Here is a 12033-nt window from a genome sequence, read left to right as displayed (position 1 = left end):
AACGGAGCTAATTATTTTCTTCCTGCTTGCCAAAGGGACAACACTCCCCAAATACTCTGAAAATGTTTAACGAGACACTTCATGCAGTGAAGAGTGAATCACAATCAACACCTTCGTATTTGGTGTACACGCAAAAAATGGCACAGAAACTCTAAACAATTGTGAAGAGGGCACATTAATAGCATCAGAAAGAGGGGTTTATGATCTTCAAGTCAGCAAGGGCAAATAGACAGGGTGAGGTGTACAAGGTGGCACAAAGCTTAAGAGAAAAGGAGAGACAATGAAGATAGATCCTTCTTTTCCAAGACAAAATAGGAGTGGATGAAGTATTGATACTTTAGTAAGATAATACTGACATATCTGTCTATACCTATGTGTGCAGTTGCTTGGCAGCTTAGACATCTCGCCAACCTAATTGTCTCTGCTTTGCTAAGCTTCAAGGACACCAGCTCTCTAATACAATTCACAGCAGTCAGCTTTCCACTTGTGCTTGGAAAAATGATGGTAATGAACATGGGAAGTTCAGAGGGCAGTTTAACAAATCTCCAAAGTAACAGCACACTGCTAAGATAATGCTGTAAGGCCTTCCACTCTCTCCTGCCTCTGCTGGATAGATGCACTGTTTGGTATTAAAATAATTCTTCAGGACATTTATGAACAGGGGTTGGGAAAACTAACATCTCTTCTGTCATCATACAAGGGAAATGAATACTGCTCAAGGTAGGTGGCAACAAGAAATGCCTACCTGCCTTCCTGTTGAGAGGGGAAAAAACCAAACAAAACCACAAAAAACCAGAACCAAAAATTGTCTAACCAAAATTGGAAGTTCAAATCTCAAACTGTAATGAAAAAGAAATTAAACACCCAGCACAATTTCTAATGGAAATTTCTCAAGGTGGGTTAATATCGTCATACACACCCACATCCCCAGCTCATACTCAGCTTAATCACTACCTAAATGTCTACATTCTAACCTATTTTGCATTAGGCTGGTATCAAGTTCTTATGATCATCAATTTACTCCCCTCCCAAACTGTGTGCACCTCTAATTAACAGTAACCCTGAAGTCCTACCGTAATTTTAAAAAGAAAGAAAGAAAACCCCAGAATAACTCAAATGTGATGTCCATCCACACTGGGTCTACAAAAAGCTAATAAATACAGAATAGTTTAGGACAGTAAACATAGTGGTTTCTACCAACTGAACTTCTGCCCCAGCAAAAAAACCAGCAGTTTGTAGCTCATTTTCCTTTTTTGAGGGCAGGGGGAAGGAAACACAGGTAGGAAGGTGTGGAATGCCATCTAATTGTGATGAAACATTTTGTTCACACAGCAGTCCTAAAGATACGGTTGAAAATAACCTCTTGAAGTCCAAGCCTACACAATGTGAAGTGTAAAGAACAAATGTTACTATTCAGAAGCAAATCATGATGCAGAACAAAATGCTTGATACCGCAGCTGCATGTATGACAACTTAGCTTCTTGCTTTTAGAAGAGGAAACAAAAATGCATAGGTCTGTTTTGAGTATTGATTTTTAATAGCTTGTTTCTCATAAGGGAACAGGGGATGTTTTCTGGTTTAGAAATACAGGTATCAGATGAGCTTTAAATACAGCCTGCTCCTGTCAACAGGTCATGTACATGATTTATTTGGCTTCAGCTTTTGTTTTTATGCATTAAGCAACCTTCAACCTTCTTTTGTAATACAATATATAGACAAATTTAAGTACAGTAATAGTGTAGGTATCTTACTGTCTTCACATTTTTGACATACTGGACAAAGCGATACACATCAGTCTGCCCCCAAGCCCAGGTTTCATACAAAGCACATTGAATACTGCTTTCAGTGGCACACTCAACTTGCTCCCACATTTAGTTTGCCAAATCTATAGAAACAAATTCCTTTGGGACTATTAGGAATTACTTCCAACTTTGTCCAGTCACATTCAAATGCTCAGGCAACTACTGGTATCTTTCATTTTATGATTACTACAGATGTTGCACACCGACAGGAAAAAGAAAGTTTTAGAACTGGACAAGCTATAGCAATCCAGGTTTTGGTAGAAGAATTATATACAAAAAGGGGACTTTATATATAGTTTTTAATCTGTAGTTTCATTTTTCAAAATAAAACCTGCATATATAAATGGATAACATTCAAGATCTGAATATGAATAACCGTTGCTTCCTGGTTAAAACCAATATATTTAGACAGAATCTCACTTCATGTTTTTCACTTCCAAGTATGCTAGCCAGTCCAGTCCTTCGGGAAAAAGCCTTCCCTTTTGAAATCCTTTAGGATCCATCAGATTCATTATATGGTAATGACTTTAACTTATACAATATACTATATTATGAGGTGAACTGAAGGGGATTAGATAGCGAAGTATTGGTCTGGGTGCAGTAAGCCAAACAGCTGTTTAAACATGATACTACAGCTGAAATAAGTCTCTGTCAGAATAAAAACCAACATTCATGAAAACAGCAGCAGCCATCAAAAACATTCACAACTGCAGGGATCTTTTACTGTGTGTAATTTTGCATTATAAGTAGGAGAAGCCACAATAGTTTAAAGCAAAATTAAAAAAAATACCACTATAGTCTTGAATTTAATAATGTGAATTGTCACTCTTATAGCTGTTTATAGAAGTGTACTAAAAAAATTTACTTAAACATATGAATTTAAGACTTTGACTTTATTCAGCAAATTGGTTTATTTACACAATGGGGAACGCTGGTTGAATGCTGTCAATGTAATAAAAACAAATCTAACAGAGACAATACTGAACTCTCTCTATGTATTCATAGCAGAAATGACAAACTATTTCCTTACCTGTATCAGGAACATCAAGCGCAACAATGGGACAGTATCATAGGACACTGATTTGACAATAAACCACAGAGGTCCAGTAATACTATGGCAATTTACTCATGTATTTACTGACTTTTTAAAAAAAAAAAAAAAATTAAAAGTCAGAAATACCCAGTATAAAGTTCTATCAGAGTCAAACTCTGATGAGGTCATTAAAACCTTATCCGATCATCCAGATTTCATAAAGTGACCCGATCTGCTTCAGACCACTAATACAGAAACAAAATTGATGAGAACAGATTACCCTCTAAAAGGCAACCATGATCTGATAGGGTTTAACTTAATGGAAGTTTAAAAAAAAAAAAAAATTAAGAATTGCAGAGCACAGCCCCTATTAGAACAAGCTAACTTTCCAGACTTTCAAAAAAGACCAAAAAAAAAAAATTGAGAGAAAAAAAACACTTCAACATGAAGCTACCATACAAAGTTTTTTTTTTGTCGTTTTCCTTTTTTGTTAGGTTTTTTTAATTCTTTTTTTTTTTTCCTTTTAAGAGTTCAGAGTTGCAATTTAATCCTGGCTTTTTAGTGAGAAGGACAGTTTTGGCCTAGACTTTCCTTTGCCCAGGATAATTTTTTGCTCTTCCTTTTGCTGACGTTGTCTCTCTTGTTCTAGTTTCATCCTCTCCTCATGAATCTTTCTTTGTTCTTCAACAATTTTCAATTGTTCTTCAGCCTACATATGAAAATGGCAGAATTTAGGCCAGTGTATTTTGTAGTCATAAAAGCAATTTACAAGTCTGTATTAACTTCCAAACAGGTCTAATCCTGCACAGGTATGTAAGCAGTTCTACCTGAGCTAGATGCCACAGATGGTTTCAGTGAAGCTATTTATAAATATGGTTATTGGAACTGAGTTTAGAAGAAACACTGAAAACTTTTTACAGCTAATCTATTGAAATCTTGAGTTTTACATGCAATGTTTTTCATCATTGCTTTGCTAACAACATATTACATTTTAATTAACTCAGTGTACACGCAGAGAAATTCCTGACATCTGCCACGTGTCAGGTGAAGACACAATATAAGGAAGTAACGGATTTTCAAACAGAGGTTTCTCCACCCCAAAACCCATTTAAACCCCCCTCCTAATTCAAAACCTTCTTTACTTGATTTGTAACAAGTCAATCTACTGCTTTATGGCTCTCGAAGCTCTTCCAAAGGTGCTTATTTTGTTTATTATGTCAGTCAACACGTTAAATTTTTTATCTGTCCCATTTTCATCATACGAGGTTGGGAAAAGGGTAAAGCAGAAAGATCTAAAGCAGATGCAATTCAAACAAACAGTTCTAAGAAGCATCATCTTTACTGGAAAAAGGTTTAATTATTTGGGTAATTGAAACTGACACGCATTCAATCAGGATTTAGAAGAAGCTTAGTTTGGTTTATCATCATCATTAATTTATTAGAATCAGCTAAATCATATTGTTCTCATAAGGCAGGCACCTGCTTACATAGGCCAACACAAGCTAGACTTCCATAACTTAGACAGCTTAAGCTTATGCTGAAAGTCCCTTTCAGCACTTCTACATCAACACTGTACTTGTCTCAAATCCAGTTTGTACTTGTCCTGCTCAACAAAACAGAATTAGTCACTTCTGTTCTAGAAGCTGAATGTTTGCGATCTTACTTCAACCTTCCTTGTGAGATATAGTTAAAAATGTACTTTTTGAACTCTGAAGGCAGCTTTCTTCCTCTAAATTAATTGCAGCTGAACTATTTTTTTCAGACTAGCTTTACTCCTAAGGATCTGGTCTCTTATGTTCAAGGGAAGGAGAGCAACAGTAATCAGCAATTAAAGGGTTGATTTGTTTAACTGTGTTGCAAATCAGGCAGAGGGACCTGTATTCTCCTACAGAACAGTTAACTAATTCTTCACATACCAGTTTAGCTTGTGCTTCTGCAATTTTTCGATTATTCTCTTCTAGTATTCGCTCCAGTTCCTCACGCTTTGCACGCTCTTCTTCCTAAACGGGAGGACAGGGCAAGATGTTAGTAAAGTAAAATATTCATTTCTGCATGTTCACTAATCTTTCTCAGAATTCTTCTGTGAACTGACTTAAAGTGGCAGCTTTACAGCCACCTATTTTGTCTCACAACGGTAAACTGTGCAGCCACTAAAACTGGTTTCTAGTACTCAATTTAAATCATCCCGCCCAGTCCAAAGAGCAACCAGCTAAACCCTCCCTAATCATAGAATCCTGACAATTTATTACTAGAATTTTAATATCACACAAATCAACAAGGACAACTACAAAAACTGGATAGTATTTACCAAATTAAAAAGTAATATAGAAAATATAAATAAAGTGAATAGTTTGTCTCACCAATTAAGTATACCTACGTATTCTTTACCTATACTCCTTTAATCAGCATTAAAAGTTGAATATTTACTGTCTTGTCCAGTGTCCTGCAGAGTGTGCTCCTCGGCTGCCATACGCGCCAGCTTCCTCTTTAAAATGATTTGTACTGTTAGCTTGGCAATACCTGCATCAGCAGCTCAACCATTTATAAAGAAACAACATACAAGGAAGGCTGAGCTGAGGAATGCAGATGTTTATGATAAGAAGGAACAAAAATATGTAAATCATTCCTAAGGCAAACAATTAATAAGAAAAATACATTTACTGTTAGTGAAAAATACAAATGGTAATCCATACTTCATGGAGCTATGGGCTTCTTTCATGGGGAGAATGGACTTAACATTCAATATTTTGACAATTTTAAGACAGCTGAAACTGTCATTTGCAGTCTGAACTTGGAATTCAGGAGTCCAGGGAAGGCAAAATCAGGAAATAAAGCCTTGCAACTGTTGTTTTCTTGGTGAATTGTATGCAACTCTGTTATGCAACTCAAATATGAAGACTGCGTGAAAATTTTTGAGGTGTTTCAGTTCACGTAATATATATCCGAATTATTTTAGTATTTGGAAGATTTAAGTTAGCCAGAGGTTTGTGTCTGTGTAAGAAAAAAAAGTTAATACGAACAAAGCAAGCATACGAAGAGAAAACTTCTTACTATGACTAGTAACCAGCTACTAGCTAGCACTCTTCACTCCAGGCATGGAAGTTTAATCCGTGTTAAAAAGAATTGATGGGACTTCTCCACATCATGTTGACAATAGCAAAAATACATTAAAAAAAAAAATCCATCTGATCAAATGAAAATCTCTATATATGAAGCACTTTCTGACTATAGGCATCTAAATTCAACCTAAATTCTTTCATAGTAGGTTAGAATTTGCAAACAGGTTTAATTTCATATTTTTAATATTTGTTGTAATTCAGTGTTCCAGGGTTTGTTTTTTGTTTTAATTTAAAGCTATGATGTGACAGACAAGTCACATTTAGTACGAAGGGGAAAAATTCACTGCTACTGTCTTTCCTTTTGTAAGCCAAATCAAAATATCAATTTAAAATAAACTGTGTAGGAGGTACAGAGTGAAAAAGGCATTTGAGATTTAGGACTATTTAGCACAAATTTCCTTTACAGTTTAAAGTTTGTCTTGAAATTTCTGGATCCTGGAATGATTGGTGCAGGCAGGCATCAAAGCCTTTAGTAGCAAATTACTGTCTCACAGAAAGACATTTTCAGCTTCTGCTCCACCTGCTGATTAAAAATACAAAAAACCAAACAAAAAAACCAAAACCCAAGTCACATGTTCAGCTTGACTTCAGACAAGGGCAACCTGCTCTTTTATAACTTCCAGGGAAAAAAAAGGAGTTGTTAGTAGTTATTAAAAATGGATATAATGATTTGGACATAGATCCTTCGTGAAGACGTGGATGGGTTTATGCTCGAAGTCCCAGAATTAGTCCAATGTATGCTCAAGGAAAATGTCCATTTTAAATGAAAAGTAAGAAACCTATTTGTTAAAGACAGGTACTGCAGCTCGCTGCTGGACCCTGCTTTTTGCCTGACTGAAGGCAAAAGCCTCTTACAGTCTAGGTAAACAAAATGAAACAAATGAAGGATACATAATTACAGATTTTCAATACCCTTCCCCAAAAATGAAAGGACCGCTGATAAATCCTGCAGCCATGGCAAAAGTTTCAAACAATTCTGAAATATGTAGGTCAGTTCCATTAAAAATCAAGTATCCTTGTTCAGGTTTTAGGAGAATAACTGTTTAAGTATCAGTGAGCTCCTCTGAATAGGCTAGAAATTAAGTTTCGTAGCAATGCAAGTTTATACGAGAAGGGAATTAGATTTGCTGTATTCCATCTCTTTCTGAACCGAACAGGAGGCACAAACCGACACTGAAAGTTTTGCCATGGACTGTCTCTACTTTCCAAACGACCGAGCGTTACCTCTCTGGCTTTTTGTGCTGCAAGTTCAGCTTGTCGCTGTCGCTCGAGTTCTTCGAGCAACTGTTTTTCCATGATGCGCTTAGCCTCCTCCACCCTGCGGAGAACCTCTCGCTCAATCTCATCCTTCCTTTTCTCCAACTCTTCTTCCACACGTTTAGCCACAAGCTCTTCCACTCTTCGAGCAGTTTCTTCCTCTATTAGTTTCTCTTCAATTTCTTGTTGACGACTACAAAATGCAAACAGAGGATTATCTTTTTAAAGAATGGCTGCACTGAAAGAAACTCTTTCAAAAACACAACATCAGCCACGTTACTGAATCACTTTTAACTAGTTTTATCCCTTATACACACAGATCATATATTTAAAGAACGTTTTGCCCTACATTTAAGGAAAGCAAATATTCAGGCAATTGGTGTTCCTGTCACATGGAACCCATTCAGACCATACCATATTTAGCATCTCTCCATCTTATCTCAAGAGACCTAAGTTTAAGACAACAGCTTATCATACTACTTCTTCATCATTTTTAGAGAATAAAAGAAAAAAAAAAAAAAAAAGACTCCAACCAACTTCAGCCATTCCTCGCCCTTCAGGAAGTAAATGGTCTCCATTTTAAGCCACTTGTAGCAATATCTTGTAAAATCTCGTCTTAAACCCAGCACCTCAGAGGCACCAAACATGTCTAATAACTAAAACAGAATACAGAAGCAACAGAATTTGTGATTTGAATATTTTAACAAGAATTCCAGGTATTGTATCTGTAATCTAGTTATCCAATCATTTATCTTATCAAACTTCAAATATCTCAGCTCTCCTTAACTTCCTTATTGCAGCACTCTGTTACTAATAAATCCTAGCAAACTTCAGTTTTCCATGTTCTGACTTTCACAAGTATTTTCAAATGTCTTCTTGTCTTTATTTTTGTTTAACAGCAGCATTATCACTTAGCCTGATCACTGGTTTAAGTTTTCATTAAAAAGGATACACAAAGATCTGATCAATTCTCAGGTTTATTACCAAATGAAGGAAAAAAAAAATCTTCCGGGCAGTAATTACAGGGACAATGTGGCAAGTAGATATACAAAGATCAATAAAAGTGAATACTGTGTAGCTATGTTTCATATAGTACCATTTATAATTATTATGGGTTTTAGGGAGAAGGTTGGTATTTTTAACAGTGAAATCAAACTTTCCTTTTAAGTAATCTATAAAGTACGAAACAATCGTATAAATTAATCTTCTGGCCTGTCAGCACCAGAAATCCATTATTTAGACTAACTACTATTGTTGTAATATCCTAATATCCTGTCATTTTCATAATGTTTGCATTATCCTATCTTCTTTATATCTAGCAACATAAGAATTCATTAAAAAAAAAGTTACAGGGTTTACTAACTTTTAGATTTCCCAGTGTACAATTTGCAAACATGCAATAGGAGATAATGAAGTATGGATTACTGATCTAGATAAACATGTGAAATACCAAGGTGAATTCCAATTTCCCTTGTTCATGTACCTTCTCTTCAAAAGTGTACTGAAACAAGTGCATAGTCTATCTCCTTCAACAAAAGTTTTGGAACCCTCAACTTAACCATTCAGCCCCAGAAGACAAATTTTATTTATATTACGTACTTCAAGAGATAGCAAGCTTATCTGGTGGCACATTAGACCAGCAGTCACTTTTCCTAAAGCAACACAAAATATCTGAGGCAATTTTTGCAGAAAAACAAAAAAACCTGGACCACCATCACCATCCAGAAAAACACATCAACCCCATTCTGTTAGTGTGTCTCTGCCAAACCACTACCTACAATCCTTTCTGGACAAATTTTTAAACATCTTTTATATACTAAATACCCTTGTATTTGTAAAGGTTTTTCTTCCCTGTTATGAGTATTTATTCACCAGCAAGTACTATCACCGTCCTGTACTGATACAGCTTAGTGTACATCAAAGGCTGTTCTACAGAAATAATTCAGAAAGCTCATATTCCTACATTTTATTCAACAATTTTAGCTTTAGGTTTAACATCAGGGAAATCCACAATAAAAGCTAACTGAATATAGTACTGTAGCTACAAAAAAATCCCCTGATATTCATGTCTGAAGTAAGTTTTCAAATACCCTCAGCAGTTGATGACATATTCAAAGTAAGCACCAGGCCTGCACAGGTTTCATTTTTCTCACTCCAACAAATTCCATTAAAATTTAATTAAACCAAGAAAATATATCTTTTGGCATTCATAGGCAATGACAATATTACAAACATATAATAATATATATGTCTTTGAGCTTATCAAGATAATAAATTATAACCGGATAGAAATCTCAATGATTTATTCTTGTTGTTTATACCAACTTTTTTTTTTTAAATAACACGAACTTACATTTTTTTATATACAGGTGTAAATTTATCATCCTGACCTACTGAGCAACAGATAAGTCATTAATGTAAAATATTTTTAGTACGCTCTTATTTACTTCCTAAAGATTGATTTTATAAAATCTGCAGAAAAGAAACTGATTACATTTCAGCAGATTTCTGAGAAAAAAAAAAAAAAAGTCATATTTGCAAGGCCATCATAGAAAACTAGCACTACAGGAAAAAACAGAAGCTAGACTATGTATTAAGATTTGAACAGACAAGAAAATCACTTTCAATAAATGAACTGTCCACTAGTTAATTCAGTCAGCAGGAAAAGTACTTATTTCTTTCACCAACATGAGTATCCACTAACATATATAAAATGTACAGACGACTTATTTAAATGCCATAGTTTCTTACTCTATTAAATTTTATTGCTTTTTCTTTTTGAAATTTAAAGTGTATTCCAGAAGCATAAGAATTCTACACCCAAACTTTTCCAATACTCTTTCTCCCTCGAAAGTTTACTTTTCTGTTGCCAATATCACTCAAATGTCATATTCCTCCTATACATCATGAATATTTTAAAATTTCAATGCTAACTTATATATAGAAAACTTACTTATGAACTAAATCAGCTCCAGAATACTAGGATAAACTATTCACTGTATTCTGAAACTGTTAAGCGCATTCCAATTCTCCACTGATAGCAGATATGCACAGAATATTTTTAATTTAGGTACTGAATAAAACTGTAAGCCACAAAACTAGAATCAGTGACTTTAAAAGCCTTCAACATTTTCAATGCGTGTTTGTGTTACTTATGGGTATGATGTTTATGATGACATCTTGTCAAATTCTGAAGCTAGTGAAGATTATTGACAAACAAAAATGAAAATGACAACTCAGGTTATCAAGCCTTCTTAAGTACAGTTAATATTTCATTAGAATAACGCTGAAATAAAACTCAAAGCTCCACCTTGGAACTAACAGAACTACTTGGCTTCACACATCCAAACAAGTGCTATTTCTGGATTCAGGGCTCCAGTGAGCAAGGGTAACATTCAAAGAACAAGAATCACTTTATCACAACTGTTAAAACCATTTTTATCTCTGTTGCACAAAGGTCTCTCTCATAACTTAACAATACTGTTAAACATTTTAATGCACATCAAATGTTCATGAAAATATAATTTATCTATCTCTATAGACTTTATAAATAACCACATCCCCCACAATGAAAACTGAGGAAGGTTTCAAATGAAACAGGTCATCGGATCTCATTGTCCCACTGGGGAGGAAAATATAAAAACCCCTCAGCATTAATACAGTCGTTGCATAGCATTCCTTAAAACCCGAGCAACTCCCGATGCCTCCGCTCGACGCCTAACAACCTCCACGCAACAAAGGGGAGGGGCGGGCGGTGTGGCAGCACCGCACAAAGCCTCCTCGGCGCGGAGGCCGCCGCCGCAGAGGGAAGTTTCCGCGCAGCGTTGGGGAGCCGCGGCAGAAGGGGAGCGAGAAGCGCCGGCGGATGGGGAGGCGGCGCGCAGGAGGCCCGCACTCCGCGGGGGCGGCCTCTAAAACCCCACCCCCCCCCCCCCACCCCCCCCGAGGCAACCAGGCTCTAGGAAAGGGAAGGATGGCGGGAAAACTGTCAGAGCTTAGGCCTCAGCGAGGGCCTAAACGCCTTTAACCCAGTCGCAGGCGCCCCTTGTCTGGAGGAGGAAGGCGCGGAGAGAAAGGCATCAGGGCGCAGAGCGGCTCCCTTCCTCCCCGTTCCCCTCACCCCCTTCCCTGCCGCCCCCAGCCCGGCCCCGGAGCTCACATTTTCCGCTGCCGCTCGAACTCTGCTTTTTTCTCCTCCTCCTCCCGCTTCTGCTTCTCGTCCAGGCTGCTGCGCTTGCTCACCGTGCGCCCGAAGATGTCGATGCGGTCGGGCGGGGAGGAGGCGCGATCGCGCTCCCGTTCCCGGTCGCGGCGGGAGGAGGGGGCCGTGTTGGAGCGGGAGCGGGAGCGAGACTCCCGGCGCCGGTTCCGCTTACTCTCCCGGGACTTGGAGCGCTTCCGCGCCCGCTCCTTCTCCCGGGAGCGGGACCGCGATCGGCTCCGATTCTTCTTGTTGTGCTTAGAGCTCTTCGTGTGCTTGGAGCGGGACGAGCTCCGGCTGCGGGACCGGCCCATCCCGGCAGAAGAGAGGAGGAGGCCGCGCCGGCGACCGCCCGACCACCCCCGCCCCCTTCGCTAGCGGCGCCCGAGAGAGGTGCGAGGAGGTTCTGCACGCATCAGCACCGCCCGGGAGGGCCCCCTATCCTCTCCCTTTCCACCGCTTCGCGCTGTGAGGAGAAGGAGCAGGCCCCGAAAGCGGGAGCAAGTCCGGACGCAGGCAAGATGGCGGCCCCAGCAGAGCGGTGACTCTCCTCTTCCGCCCCACAATGCACTGCGCCGCGGTCGAGCCGTGCTCTCCCCCGCCTTCGGCGTCGCGCCGGAG

The 12033-nt window shown here is 38.3% G+C and overlaps 1 protein-coding gene across 2 annotated transcripts; it reads right to left on the bottom strand.

Moving 5' to 3' along the window:
- Positions 1–1619: 1619 nt before the first annotated feature.
- On the bottom strand, positions 1620–11990 carry ARGLU1 (arginine and glutamate rich 1). Of its 2 annotated transcripts, none has more exons than XM_074910557.1 (4): positions 11371–11989; positions 7179–7404; positions 4752–4835; positions 1620–3544 (listed from the first exon to the last, which is right to left on the bottom strand). In XM_074910557.1, the coding sequence occupies exons 1-4, from the start codon at positions 11724–11726 to the stop codon at positions 3380–3382; spliced, it is 831 nt and encodes a 276-aa protein (XP_074766658.1). In that variant the 5' UTR covers positions 11727–11989; the 3' UTR covers positions 1620–3379. The 2 variants fall into 2 exon arrangements, 1 of the variants encoding a protein (XP_074766658.1); XR_012633944.1 differs by having other exon boundaries at positions 3488–3544; positions 5263–7404; positions 11371–11990.
- Positions 11991–12033: the final 43 nt, after the last annotated feature.

Source organism: Athene noctua, chromosome 1 (genome assembly GCF_965140245.1).
Source record: "Athene noctua chromosome 1, bAthNoc1.hap1.1, whole genome shotgun sequence".
Lineage (NCBI taxonomy): Eukaryota > Metazoa > Chordata > Aves > Strigiformes > Strigidae > Athene > Athene noctua.
This window is presented reverse-complemented; position numbering and strand designations above follow the sequence as displayed.

Excerpts from the sequence above, each read along its gene's own strand:
- ARGLU1 (XM_074910557.1), bottom strand. The coding sequence starts at position 11,726 with ATGGGCCGGTCCCGCAGCCGGAGCTCGTCCCGCTCCAAGCACACGAAG. Across the intron at positions 4,836-7,178 it reads CAGCACAAAAAGCCAGAGAG|GAAGAAGAGCGTGCAAAGCG; the intron begins GTAACGCTCGGT and ends CCTCCCGTTTAG. Across the intron at positions 3,545-4,751 it reads CAGAAGCACAAGCTAAACTG|GCTGAAGAACAATTGAAAAT; the intron begins GTATGTGAAGAA and ends TTTCATATGTAG.